We start from the raw sequence: 15281 nt of genomic DNA on the forward strand, positions 1-15281 counted from the left end.
AAATGATTATTTTGCCCCTGCAAATCAATTACAATTACGTTCTCAATTCCTGAAGTTAAATTACAATTTTAATAATTTTTATTCATGTATGTAGTTTTTTATGTGTATGATGTTTTAGCATCTATACACTTAAATTTTAGTGCATTTATTATAATACCTTACGTAAAAGCCCAACTAGGGACGAGAGTTGGAAATTAGAAATAATTATAAACTCTTAGTACTGTGAATGTAACTGGTGATTTGTACAGTTACTCTGTAAAATTGTCCCTATTTAAAAAAATGGATTTGTTGCATCGTGCGATTTGTCACTGACCGTGACGCAGAGCCATTTGATTCACCTGCAGTGTTTGTGTGTGTGTGCACCACGAGTTTTTGTGTGAGCGCACCACGAGTGTTTGTGTGAGCGCACCACGAGTGTTTGTGTGAGCGCAATTGTGTGAGCGCACGAGTGTTTGTGTGAGCGCACCTCGAGTGTTTGTGTGAGCGCACCTCGAGTGTTTGTGTGCGCGCCCACCACGAGTGTTTGTGTGAGCGCACCTCAAGTGTTTGTGTGAGCGCACCACGAGTGTTTGTGTGAGCGCACCAAGAGTGTTTGTCTGAGCGCACCACGAGTGTTTGTGCGAGCGCACCACGAGTGTTTGTGCGCGCCCACCACGAGTGTTTGTGCGCGCCCACCACGAGTGTTTGTGTGCGCACCCACCACGAGTGTTTGTGTGCGTGCACACCACGAGTGTTTGTGTGCGTGCACACCACGAGTGTTTGTTTGCGCGCACCACAAGTTTAATAAAGCTTATATTGAATTTCTATGATAACTGCAATTACAAAGTAAATTTTTTTAACTCAATTCCAATTAAATTACGATTACAACGGCGACAGATTCTTAAAATTATAATTCCGATTATAATTATGCCATAATTATAATTAATTATCAGGTGAGGGGTAGTAACCTTGGTGTAGGGGTTCTCCATCCAGGGCGGGTACGTAGCCGTAGCCTCGTCAGTGTCGGCCTGGTAGTAGTAGACGTTAAAGGTCTCCTTGCAGCTACGGTGGTGCGTGCTGGTGGAGGAACACTCCATCATGGTGAAGCGCAGCTCCACGTAAACCTGCGAGGCCGCTAGCCGCTGGATGAAGCCGCTACGCAGCCAGTGGCTGGACGAGCTGTCGGTTTGACAAATCTGATAGATCCTCACGCTGTTATTCTCCTCGTCCAGGCCGCTCACTTCCTCCCACTGTCAGAGAACGAACAAAGAAAAGGAGTCGCATTAATGCACGTTAGGGTCAGACAAATTCACCTTGGGGTCAGGAACTTTCCATATTTTAACCTGCCATGTTTTTGCTCATTTTAATGGATTTTTGCTGCAATACTCCCATTTCTGAGACTTCTCCATCAAATTTCGATGCCTTTTCCGCTCTTTTCTTTTCACTTTCAAGACATTTTCAGCACTTATAAACCCTTTCCTTCCCTTTTACCACCTAATGTCATATATTTTGACCCATTATTGTCACTTTTAACCCATTTTCACCATATTTCATGCTTATTTTTTGCCTATTATGCTTATTACCACTCTAATTTGCAACCTTTAACCAATTTTTGTGGTTTTTAAAATCCTATTTCACCACCTTTTCCACCATTTTTGGTCACTTTTAACTCATTTTATTTCTGATTAAAACAAAGACTTACATCTTTACGATGACTATGTACTATGGCACAATTTCCTGGATAACAGTGAATATCATAAACCCTTTTCACCACCTATCCCACCTAATGTCACATGAAACATTATAACATTATAACCTTTTTTTCCCATATGTAATGCTTAATTTGGCCGGTTTGAACTAATTGTTCCTACTTTTTAAATCCCCCCCCCACACACACACACCCATTTCTGCCACTTTTAAGCCTTTTAACCACTTTTTCCCTCTGTTTTTAGCCACTGTAATGTGCAACTTTTAACCAATTTCTGTGGTTTTTAAAATCCAATTTCTTTTCCACCATTTTTGGTCACTTTGAACCCATTTTATTTCTGATTAAAACAAGGATTTCCATCTTTAAGATCACTATAATAATAATAAACGTTCCTGGATAACAGTGGATATTAATCAGATGAATAAATAAATGTGGTTATCACAGATTCATAGAACAATGGACCATCATTTTACTGACTTTATGGATGGACCCCAAAAATCTCTCCCCTTTATTCCCCCTTATAGATGGTCCTGTCTCCACATGACTGTTCTTCAATGTTCATGTCTGTGTTCAACCACCTTCAGCTACAGTGGGGGTCCCCGCTCTCTGGAACCTTTATTTTGGCGGGTCGCAGTGGTGAAAAGGTTGAGAACCACTGTTCTACATCACTGACAACACAGGGTTATCCAACAAACCGATGATTCATTCCTGAGCCATGCTTTGCACATGTCACGGACTCCAGGGAAGATCTGGCCCCGCTGTGCATTTCTGATGCAGCCCCAAATTCAAATCTGCACTCGTAAATCATTCCTCCCGCTGAGCCCAAGCACAGCTAGTGGGAATACAAGTCTTACTTGTCAAACAAGGCACACAAGTGCACAGTGCAACCAATGCAGACACAGCTTTAACCCGTCCAACACACTTAGACACAGAGGTGCATGAAAACAGACGGGGGGGAAAAAAGAGAGGAAAACGTTGCATTTGTTGAGGAAATTAAACGAAAAAAATGATGCTTTAATGTTTGTCGTCTGAGTCAAAGGCAAACACTTCCTCTATGATGTAGAAAAACAAGACGGATCTCAGATAGGGCAGAATTTAGCAGACTGCTGAACTGAAAGGCTCAGAAATGCAGTTATGTAAATATGTAAATTTAAAAAACCCATTTGCTGCTGATGTGTTGAGAGAGGCAGAATACTGGTCTGAATGAATTACGAGGCGACGGAGCACTGAGAGTCTGAGCTGAATCACTAGAAGGGAGAATTTCTCCCGTCTGATCCCAGAGAAATAAAGACAGTGGAGTTTGGCAGCACGAGTGTCAGCGAAAGAAAAACACACGATAAGATTTAAAAATGAAAAACAAAACAAAAAATGCACAGAATCAACAGAAAATTTACAACGGTTGGAAAATCCAAACAAATCCAACACTTTCACCTTAGTGAGCAACAGTTATTCTGCATTAATGTGGTACGTGACTAGTTTTAGGTTACAATAAACCAGTATAAACTACACACAAACATGAGCACCTGAAGGCACCACGACCAGAAACATCATCGTGTGGCTTTCAGGAAACCTCCGATTACTCATATGAATATTTTATGTATTAAAATATTCCCCTGCAACACAGACAATTTGATGCTACAATGACAATTAGATTAAATGACATTGCTTTGATAAATGCTAATGTATATATCACATATTTCTCATCTCCTCTCAAAAGGCCTTGTTACAAAACAAGCAAAAAAAAAAGTCACTACGATGATGAAAAATCTTAAACTTCTACATCTTTAAGTATAAATAAATTTCATTTGGAGAAGGAAAACATTATCAGCCAATATTTGTGGTAAAATCTGTATTTGTTTTATCCGCTGATATTGAAAAAGCAACATGTTTTGCCTCAAGCTTACTGAATTACCTTTGTTCATGGTGTTAAAGTGGAAAAAAATATTGTTTGGGGTTGTTTGCGCCTGTCACTTCCTGTTTAAACAGGAACTAGAACGTATCCAGGAGCTAGTCTCCATTCTGTGAGCTAAAGTAACGTCTGTCATTGTTTTCATTTGATAGGCGGTGTTTATGATGCGTTTCACTGAGTTTATGCGGTAATCTCTATCTCATTGTTGCCTGTTTTGTGCGTATTTAACTAGCTCACGGGCTAGCCGTTAAGCTAACGCTAACTCTGTAGGTATGTAATCGACTTGCACCACACGTACAAACTGTATAAGAATAAATGTTATATGTGATGTGTTTGTTGCTGAATATTCTGTATTGTTACAGTTTCACAGTAAACTTCATTAAAGATTCTTTGTTTTTTTGTGAAGAATTTAAAACTGTTGGATAATTAGTCTGGATGACGATTGAGGACGGTTAAAAATTCAAATGACACTTGAAATAATTTTCTTATTTTGCACAGATTATGATTATTTGTGGAAAACATCCAGTGGGGCATCACGTTAAAAGTAGGATTCATCTGTTATTTCCATGGAGATTTACATAATGTGACCTAATATTAGTTTAGAGGGAGGGTGTTCATGTATTTATTGGTATTGGTTAAGATAGTAAATCAGTAATTTAATGTTGGACATGATCAGAATATTGGATATTGGCTAAAAAGTTAATATCGAACGTCCCTAATATTTTTAAGTGTCTTTTTTTTGTCCTTCAATGAAGGCTTTGAATCTTGAATCTCAAACTTGTCATTGTAAAATCTTTAAGATATTTTAGTGCAGCACAATGTGTTGCTTAACGCACAATAATAAACATTTTAAAGAGTAACTAAATGAATTGAAAACAAATGTATTTGGTATTTAGTAGAGCTGTTGATTAATTCTGGTCCAACTCGCAACATTTTAGTCAAAGGATGTGTTCAAAATGTCACTACTGTACTATACTCTACAACCTCAATGAGTATATACCGGCGTTACGCCGTTATCGTTACTGAACGTTAAATGCGGTGCGTTACATGCATTGATTAAATTAACTGTTATCCGAAAGCATCCCTGGCTTCTTACTCAATGTAATGAGGAGGCGGGTTAAAAACAAGGTGAGCGATTATGATTGGCTAAGGCGACGTGCCAGCACACGCGACACACGCACTGCAGATTGGATGAAGCAGCAGAGATGGCGAGCGTGGAACAGTCTGATGAAAAGTTGTCATTTTTAAGGTGACGATACAAACACTACTGTAAATTAATTGTGGTCAAAGTTCATTATATCCAAGGGTGAAGACTTTGTCCACATCTGTTGTAAGCAACTCAAATTTAATGAAGCACCTCACAATGACACACGCATCTAAAAAATCTGAATTCTTTGACACTTTTTTTTTTTTTTTAACAGTAACACAAATAGTTACTTTCCTTGGTAATGAGTTACTTTTATTATAGAGTAATTCAATTACTAATGCAGTTACTTTTTAAAACAAGTAGTGAGTAACTATAACTAATTACTTTTTTAAAGTAACGTTCCCAACACTGGTTCCCACTGGAGTATACTTCCAAGTTTCCCAAGATGCATTTGGGACCTACAACGACAAAAACCTGAATCACACTGAGGCTAAATAGCTCTGTTGATTCTTCACCTTTACTTTGAAAGTTGTGAAAACATTTTAAGTGAGAAAGTGACCAAGTAGAATATCAACATGTGCTCATTTGATTCATAAAACTCACATAAACACATTTAATTCCCATATTTAGGAGATTTTCAGAGACCCTTCATTGTGCTACCGACTAAACTGTCCGTTAACTTCAAATTAAGAGCCCTATTTACAAAAGCATTGAAATATAATGGAAGAGATGCTTTTATTTTGAAAACGGGATGTTTGATTTTTAGCTTGAAGCCGCGTCAGTGCCCAATCCTTTCGCAGGCCTGATTGTTTCAGATCCTTTCAACGCATGTTTGAAACGCGTCTCCATCCAGTCGTCCTAGTTTGTGTACTATTTAAAAGGCTGAATCCCTGCTATTTAAAAAGAATTAGAAAAGTTTTGAGTGAATTAGTAACTGCCCTCTATTGGTTGAAACATGGCTATTACAATTTAATTTTGCTATTGGCTGAGAACGGGATTCTGTGACGTCATTGAACCATCTTGCGTCACAAACAAGCACTGTTTGCCCCGCCCCTTTTGTAAGAACTAGCACACGTAGACTCTACAATCTGTGGTGAGTAGATTGGACTGAGAGAATTGTGAATAGAGAGCTATAGTAGGTAACGAGTAGCGAGCTAGCATGGCATAGATTTTTTTTTGTGGCGATTTTATAGTATAGACTGGGCATGTCTTAACTGCTCCAAGAGCCACGCCCATAATCAAGGCCCATAATTTCCCCCCCCTAGTGGCAGGTCAGGAGAAACCTCAGGGTTTAGTTACCCTTCAAATATTTGTGGAAAAACATAACAGAAGATCAAAAAATACTGCTTAAAAATCCATGCGCATTATAAAGCTGATGAATGGCCAACATAAACTTGTAAATAAAAAAAGCTGAGGGTGCTTTGTGAACAGGAAACCTTTGTGAAATAGAGGAGACACTGTATCCCTGTGGCCTGCAACACATCTGGTTATAATAAGTGGCTTGTTATCAATGGGTGATAACAGAGTTTAAATGCTTTCAACTTCACAGAGTTGGAGATCATACCTCTCTGTTTCAGACAGTGATTTGACAGGGTTAATGCAGAGGTTAATTATGCCATTTCTGCTCCTGGATAACTGTTTCAGATCATTTTCTATCTGCCTGGGCTGAATTTTCCACAAATATCGACAGTAAGACTAAAATGATTCTGTCAAAGCTAAAAAAAACAAGAGACTGTCTAGTAATTCTTTCATGTCAGCCTTTTTTGGGTTTTTTTGTGATTCAGACGGCTCACCACTGCCTGTCGCCGTTTATTAAATCACAGCTTTTTTAACTTTTATGACAAGAAGTTATTGTTAAAACTAAGGCTGCAACAACGAAGGGATAAAATCGCGAAAAATCAACTATTGGCAACGAATGTCATTATCGATTTGTTGCGTCGTGGGATTTATGTCACTGACCGCACACCACGAGTGTTTGTGTGTGCATGAGTGTTTGTGTGTGCGTGCACCACGAGTGTTTGTGTGTGCACGAGTGTTTGTGTGTGCGTGCACCACGAGTGTTTGTGTGTGCACGAGTGTTTGTGTGTGCACGAGTGTTTGTGTGCGCGCACCACGAGTCTTTGTGTGTGCACGAGTGTTTGTGTGTGCATGAGTGTTTGTGTGTGCGTGCACCACGAGTGTTTGTGTGTGCGCGCACCACGAGTGTTTGTGTGTGCACGAGTGTTTGTGTGCGCGCACCACAAGTGTTTGTGTGTGTGTACCACGGGTGTTTGAGGGTGCGCGCACCACAAGTGTTTGTGTGTGCGTTCATGAGTGTTTGTGTGTCTACGCACCACAAGTGTTTGTGTGTGTGCGCACCACAAGAGTTTGTGTGTGTGCGCACCACAAGTCTGTGTGTGTGTGTTTGTGCCACGAGTGTTTGTGTGTGCATGAGTGTTTGTGTATGTGTGCATCACAAGTGTTTGCGTGTGTGCGCCCAGAGTGTTTGTGTGTGTGCCCCACGGGTGTTTGTGGGTGCGCACACCACGAGTGTTTGTGTGTGCGCCACGAGTGTTTGTGCGTGTGACCAGAGGGTTTGTGTGTGCACACTAAGGGTGTTTGAGAATGCGTGCACCACAAGTGTTTGTGTTAGTGTGTGTGTGCATGAGTGTTTGTGTGTGTGCGCCATGAGTGTTTGTGTGCGCCATGAGTGTTTGTGTGTGTGTGCACACCACAAGTGTGTGTGTGTGCACGAGTGTTTGTGTGTGCGTGCACCACGAGTGTTTGTGTGTGCACGAGTGTTTGTGTGTGCGTGCACCACGAGTGTTTGTGTGTGCATGAGTGTTTGTGTGTGCGTGCACCACGAGTGTTTGTGTGTGCACGAGTGTTTGTGTGTGCGTGCACCACGAGTGTTTGTGTGTGCACGAGTGTTTGTGTGTGCACGAGTGTTTGTGTGCGCGCACCACGAGTCTTTGTGTGTGCACGAGTGTTTGTGTGTGCATGAGTGTTTGTGTGTGCGTGCACCACGAGTGTTTGTGTGTGCGCGCACCACGAGTGTTTGTGTGTGCACGAGTGTTTGTGTGCGCGCACCACAAGTGTTTGTGTGTGTGTACCACGGGTGTTTGAGGGTGCGCGCACCACAAGTGTTTGTGTGTGCGTTCATGAGTGTTTGTGTGTCTACGCACCACAAGTGTTTGTGTGTGTGCGCACCACAAGAGTTTGTGTGTGTGCGCACCACAAGTCTGTGTGTGTGTGTTTGTGCCACGAGTGTTTGTGTGTGCATGAGTGTTTGTGTATGTGTGCATCACAAGTGTTTGCGTGTGTGCGCCCAGAGTGTTTGTGTGTGTGCCCCACGGGTGTTTGTGGGTGCGCACACCACGAGTGTTTGTGTGTGCGCCACGAGTGTTTGTGCGTGTGACCAGAGGGTTTGTGTGTGCACACTAAGGGTGTTTGAGAATGCGTGCACCACAAGTGTTTGTGTTAGTGTGTGTGTGCATGAGTGTTTGTGTGTGTGCGCCATGAGTGTTTGTGTGTGTGTGCGCACCACAACTGTTTGTGCGCGCGCACCACGAGTGTTTGTGTGTGTGCACCACAAGTGTTTGTGTGTGCGCACCACAAGTGTTTGTGTGTGTGCACACCACGAGTGTTTGTGTGCGTGCATGAGTGTTTGTGTGTGCGCGCATCACAAGTGTTTGTGTGCGCGTGCACCACAAGTGTTTGTGTGTGCGTGCGCAGAGTGTTTGTGTGTGTGCGCCCAGAGTGTGTGCGCGCACTAAGGGTGATTGAGGGTGCGCGCACAACGATTGTTTCTACATACATGAGTGTTTGTGTGTGCCGTCATTTTCACAACATGGAGCTTCGAGACGTTTTCTTTTCTTTTCTAATCAGACCCAAAGATACATTTCTTCAGTATTTTTGATTCCCTGCCACTGGGGAAGATTTTTGCACGATCAAATCAAATTGGGATGTATCAAAGCGTCTGCTTTCAATATACTTTAAATCCCACGTTGACTGTAGCCTTTCCTTTCTTCTGTCAGTTACCTGCCATATATGGAATGGTTTTTCCAACCAAGGTAACAAAGGAACAGCTGGAGGCCTTAAATCCTCCGTCACCACTAGGCCTGAGTTAAGAATACATATGACAGGGGTAGAGCGAGGGATTACATACCTCGGGTTTGGCGCGTGAGAAGATAGTCCATCTAAGATCCGAAGTCTCCGTCTTTGTGTTCATCAGGACATCTGAAAAAGATGAAACAGAAGCGGCGCAGCGGGATATGTAAGAAAAAACCACACGTATTCCACTCATTTACATTCAGAGAAACACACAAATATATTGAAAATCACAGAGTGAACATATTTTCAGTGCCGAGTATCAGCCGTGGCTTATCCTGGGATTAAGGTAGAAGATAGAGTTTCACCAGTCAATTACGTCCACGGCTTCGTCTTTTTGGCACATGTTAGTTTCACCACCCCCCCACCCCCCTTTTTCACTTCTGTGGAACTCGCCTCGCCTGTGGTCACCCTTAACCCTTTAGCACCAACCGTGTCGCCGGCGACACATCCTGGTATGCGCACATTAAGATATCTTTATTGTCACTGTACAAGTACAATGAAATGAATGAATTAAAATGACCTTAATTCTGTTCAAATTGTTAAATTCCAACTGTTTCTGAAAGCTAACATGCTGCCTTTTACTGAAAACCTACATTCATTTGTGCTTTCACTGTTTTCTTCATACTAACTTTACAAAAATATATTTAGTTTTTGTGTTTTTCTTCATTTTAAACTGATATTACACTGCTAGAACATGTAACTGATTGTAAAAAAAAACAACTGCCATTTATTGGAAGTCTAAAGTGTTATGGAAAACAGGGTAAAAACACTTCCTCATAGGACATTTACTGACCATTTTATAGACAAAATAAGCAAAAAGATGTTATATTACAGGTGTTAAAGTGTTAACATATGAAGGCAGATATGTTGCACAATAGAAGAGCTTGTAGAATGTCATGTGAGAACTTAAAGGAAAAAAACTGTGAAAAAAAAATCACACATTTGTGAAATTAATTTCATGTCACAAATGATGGAGGGGAAAAAAAGTGAACCTGTAGAGTTAAAAATCTAAACCCAATGAAAATATTAACACATGATCTGAATGTAAAGTCACTGAAAAAAATATTCACAAATACTGTATGTAGACCACATGTATCAAAAAGACAAAAAAAAACATACAGTATTTTCTAAAATTCTCTTATATGGGAACAGTTTGGGTTTGATGAGCAAAGACGCATCACGTTAGGGCTGGGCGCTTTTTCCTAAAAAAAAAAAAAAAATGATCTCAGATTTTTTAAAGAAAAATTCAAGTTTCAATTAGATTTTGTTTCCCAATGCACTAAAAATGAATAAAATAACTTTATTGCTATAATTGCAGTCAAGAGTTAAAATGCATCAAACAATCCCAAAATAAAAAGTAAATGAGACTCTGTCATTCAACAATTTCAAACTTTAACCCAGGTTTAAGCAAAAGTGCAACAGCAACTTCACAGTAGGGGTGGGTACCTCACGATATGATACGCGATGCAAAATTCACAATGTCGATTATCTCACGATATGACGATACTGTGATTATTGATATATTGGTCAGAAATCAATCTATGATAATCTATGACATAAGAAAAAAAAAAGATTAAGTGAAAATAAAATAAATTGAAAAAGTAATGTAAACAAACAGAAATGTGAAGACGTACCTTCACATTTTAGTGAAAAAGCAGAAAAGGTTTTGAAAATAATAAAATAAATCTTAAATCCCCCCCAAAAAAAGAGTAAAAAAATAAATAAATAAAAATAAAATCGATACTTAGCGCAAGCGTATAGATAATCGATCGTGCGGAAAAATATTGTGATATATCGCCGTATCGAGACATCGTCACACTCCTACTTCACAGTAGCTTCATATTTTATAATGTATAACATTACAATTAAAAAAATAATAAACTCTTCCCTTAGCATCTCAGCATAGTGTGAATAAAACATTAAACATGCCTGTGGCACACGAATAGCCTACTCAAAGGGTAAACATATGTAAACAAAGAGGGGGCGGGCTCACATAGCGCTATGGTAACCCACAATGATGGAACGCCAAAAAGTCAGAAAAAACTGTGGTGGAAAGAAAATAATAATAAATAAATAAATATTTAAACTCCAATTTGCAAAATATAAATAATTTTTATCTACAAATTTGATAAATCAATTAAATCGATATTTTTGCCCAGCCCTAGATCACGTACAAGAAGTGTTTTGTTTTGTGCTAAAGTGAACATACTTGATTTTAGTGTTTGAAGGATTTTATTCACGTTTAAAGAATATATACTGTCTTTACACCGTTTTAATGTTTTGGACAAAAAAAAAAAAAAAAAATCGTGAATAATGGTGATTTCATTTATGACTAAAATAATTGTGGTTATTATTTCTTCCATAATCGAGCAGCCCAATCTACTGGTTTCTATTTTTTCTCCATCATTTGTGGATTTTTTTTTTTTTAATACAAGTAAACATTTTTACATACAAGTGTTCACATTTTTTTCCTTCAAGCTCTGCTATTTTGCAACATAACTACCTTGTACCCTAAAACCTCCTGAGGAGCGTCTGCTTCTGTCTGACCAGAGCACAGACAGTACAATGCACGTGCTCATCACCACGTGTGATTACAATGAAAATGATTCCTTGTAATCTTTTGACGAGCACACAGTCCGAGCAGCGCTGCGATGATTCAGCGACCCAATGAAAGTCGAGGCCTGGACTGCGTCGGAGCCAAACTGTGCCACACGGATGATTTTCTATGTGAGGATATCTCATCTCATCCCCCCCCCCCCCCGAGCGGTCTCTACACACTAACACTCATTTATATTCATATTGATAGGATGAGATTTCTGTCGAGGACGGCTTTTAAAGTCCTACCTGTTCTCCAGCAGCAGCACATCCCAGGAGTTAGGCTCTCTGGTTCTTTTTCCTTTTTTTTTTACCAGTAAACCAGATTTATCGAGGCAGCCATCGGTGAGAGCACTTGCTTAGAAATGGATGCTGGAGAAAATGAGATTTTGCTGCGAGTATTTCATCAAGATTTGATGATAAAGTCAGCACTTATTTCCTTTTAAAGCAGCAAATACAGAAAGTACATCTGCCTGGAAATGAGAATAAAAGGGATTTTCTTTGGTTTTGATTGGATTTACAACAAATTTGAAAGTACGGAGCACAAACCAGCAGACTACATCATCACACAGTCAATTTTTATACTGATATACTTTTTTCCTAATTTCAGTCAATTTTTGCATGTTCATTTTGACACTTCTATCCCTTTTTTTTTGCCACTTTTTAGCCAAATAAGCTCCTTTTTGTCCAATAAATAACACTTGTTTCCTTTTTCCCCACATTTTGTCTCTTTTTGTTCCACATTATTGCCATTTTTCACTATTGTTTGCCACATTATTGCCATTTTTCACTATTGTTTGCCACATTTTGCTTATTACTACCGCTGTGACTAACCTAAGCCAAACATATAAGAAGTTACACATTGACGTCTGAGAACTTTAGCATTACATTAGATTACCTGACCAATGTTTTATTTGTTTTCACCAGAGGTCCTTATATTTGCTCTTCTGCATATGTTTACATAAAGAATCTCAGAAAATTCAGAAAAATACTTTTTAATGTAATTTTACTGCTGAATTAAAGCAATATAGGAAGTTTTGGCACATGTTTGAGTGCGTTTTTTGTTGCTTTGATGCATAAACTGCAGCATTAAATGATGGCTTCTGTGTGGAATAAAAGTCCAGGATTGTTTGGGACCACGGAGAACGGTGCGTTTCAAATTTTCCCAATTACGTTTCCGATTTCACCCATTTTTGTGTCAGTTTACAGTTTTCTGTTTTGTCTTTCCATAATCACAATAATTACAGTCTAATAAAATACCCCAAATAATGCGAAACATGCTTAATACGGTTAATGGAGTTAACTATTGTCGTGTCGTGATTTCACGAAAAGATTAGACTTCCAGATGACTTGCTAAAGCTAACGTTATACCACTCGTTTTACAGTGAGAAATATGGTGGAAATGTGGGATATTGTCCTAAAACATTTAGCCCGTGTCCTATAGCTGTTTCCACTTCAGAAGGCGAGGTCTGGCATATGAAGGGAATTTAAGACTGGAAATTTTGGGAATATTAAAAACATATAAACTTTTCATGGGAAATATTTAATGGAATTAACAAGAAATTGGAAGGAAGTTCAAATAACAAAATACATATTTTTTCAATTACATTTAACATCCCTTTTTTGAAAGTTTCTTGTCGATTCCAAAGGAAAGAATCCAATTTTGAAAAACCCTAGAATTTTGCAGCCCGAGTTTTTTAATTGTACTATTTTCAAATGGATGCAAAAATTTATGTTTGGGTATGATAGAGTTATATAAAATAAAAATACAAAATTAAATAAAAATATTGCCTTTCCTGTTTCAGGAAGTGAATTCTGTATTACCTGTCCATTTTCAGCCATCATGGAACATTGTAGGCTCTACTCTAGGGACTCTTGTGCTGCTCTGTGGGGATGTGACCCTCTAACTACATGTGACCCTCTAACTACAGACCAAAGCAGGCGATTACAGCACTACACCAGCTCATTCTGTGAGTGCTCCAAGGATGCTTGATTGTTGGATTATTTCTGTCAATTATTCATTCCAATAAAACCCCTTTTTTTTCATTTACAAAAAAAAAATATTTGAAATTCACCGAGTCGGACGAATTCATGTAAATATAGTTTGAGACGTCCCATTGGCTCTGAGTCAATTTGTTCCGTTCCAGTACTGTTTGTTCCTGATTTAGGAAAAAAAAATTAAAAATTTTTTTAAAAATTCTGTGAATGAAATGAATGTTTTCCTCAGAACAACATACATGACATACAGTTTATTCCTGTTCAAACCCTGTGATCAGCTTTCCACAGGAATCCATGAAGACCAAATCCCTGTCAGTTGGAATATTTTCTGCTGAAAGTGGCACAACACTCGCAGTTATTTTTGTCAAATACTACAACGCCTACGCCAACTCATCTACATGCTCCAGAGCGAAGTGAGAGGCGAACACGTTTCCCACTTACCAACCCACATCCCAATGAAGGTGGAAATAAAGTCAGAGCTAACGCTGGGACGGACGCATTCACTTCCTGTGAGGAGATGTTGGACCAGGAGTCGTCCATAAATTCAACTCTGAGCTACAGTTGGGTTATGGGACTATGGAGACTATGGAGACTATGGAGCTTCCAGAAAACTTATTAGGCCAAGTTAAACCAGTTTTCCATGTAACCCTTAATTCAGAATTACTAATTGCATGTAAACTGTAAATGTTATTTCTGAATCATTTAATTCTGAACAAGTCATTTTAAACATGTAACCGTGGCCAATATGTCTGCTTCGAGCCACTACAGCTTTAAAGCTACGATCTGAGGTTCTACAGGAAGTGTCGAGAGGGGCATGAGGAGGATAATTAAGTGACAAAGTTCACGCTGATGCTTTTCCTCGTTCTCAGGAAATTCACTCCAGCACAATGCAGACATCTTCACCGTCCCCGTCCCCACCTCTACCTTTTTATTCCCGCACACCTGCCTCAGTATGAAGAGGTTTCTTTAAACAGGAGCGTCGCACCCCCAACCCCCCGGCATGGTAATCACTGTTTATCACTGCTCTATCATTAAAGTTTATGAGACAGGATGCGTGAGCGTGAGTGTTTCGATGAGATGGTGAGTGCTTCTATTATGTGCTTGCACAGCCATGCCTTTCCCTGAAGTAGACGCAGTCTTAAGCTCTGCTAGAGGAAGCCGGCTTCCCCCCCGCCGCCCCCCCCTGCATTCTTTCAGCCGTGGCGGCCACCCACCCACCGCCGGAAAAATGCCCTGAGTGCAAGAAAAGTGTACGAACAATGAAAATTCGTCATCTGGCTGTATTTAACACCCAAAACAAACAATTGTACAGTAATTACTGGACGACTGTCTAAATTATAGGACACTGGAGAAGTCTAAACTGATAGCAGCGCTAGTCTGAAGATTGGGAAAGAGATTTATAATCTTGACAAAAATATAATTAAGCCCCAAATCTTCACCAAAACAAAAACAAAGAAGTGATTTAAAAGCAGGCGGTTCTGGGCACGGCTTTAATTTTAGTCATCAACCATGCAGGGAAAACCCCTGGAAAAGTACGAGCGGATTAGGTTTTCTGTATGAGCGTGAGACAATAATAGCGGGAGTTATAAGAGCTCACCTTTGAAATATAAAACCTGACCCTGTATTTTTTTCTTTTTTGACAAACCAGAACAAAGGAGATGTACTCCACCTTCATTATCTGTGATTCTGTCTTCAGGTTTTAAACGAGTAAACGCAGCCTCCATTAGAGCTCCTCATTTTCTGTTTCACATTCACCATTCTTGACTTGTGTGTTAATTTCTTCCCTGCGTGCCCTTTTCCCTGCTCGTTTTCTGTCTTTTTTCTTTTTTTTCCCAGCAGCTCTTCAGCATGAT

At 39.6% G+C, this 15281-nt stretch overlaps 1 protein-coding gene across 2 annotated transcripts in view; it reads right to left on the reverse strand.

The window, feature by feature from the left end:
* LOC114475379 (ephrin type-B receptor 4-like) overlaps positions 1-15281 on the reverse strand; it is a 70948-nt gene that overhangs the window by 28759 nt on the left and 26908 nt on the right. For both annotated transcript variants that reach the window (XM_028466122.1, XM_028466121.1), the window contains exons 2-3: positions 8891-8961; positions 948-1229 (exon numbers count right to left, since the gene is read on the reverse strand). In XM_028466122.1, coding sequence (XP_028321923.1) covers positions 948-1229; positions 8891-8961 — 353 coding nt within the window. The remainder of the gene's footprint in view (positions 1-947; positions 1230-8890; positions 8962-15281) is intronic.

The sequence above is a fragment of the Gouania willdenowi genome, chromosome 14 (assembly GCF_900634775.1).
Source record: "Gouania willdenowi chromosome 14, fGouWil2.1, whole genome shotgun sequence".
Lineage (NCBI taxonomy): Eukaryota > Metazoa > Chordata > Actinopteri > Blenniiformes > Gobiesocidae > Gouania > Gouania willdenowi.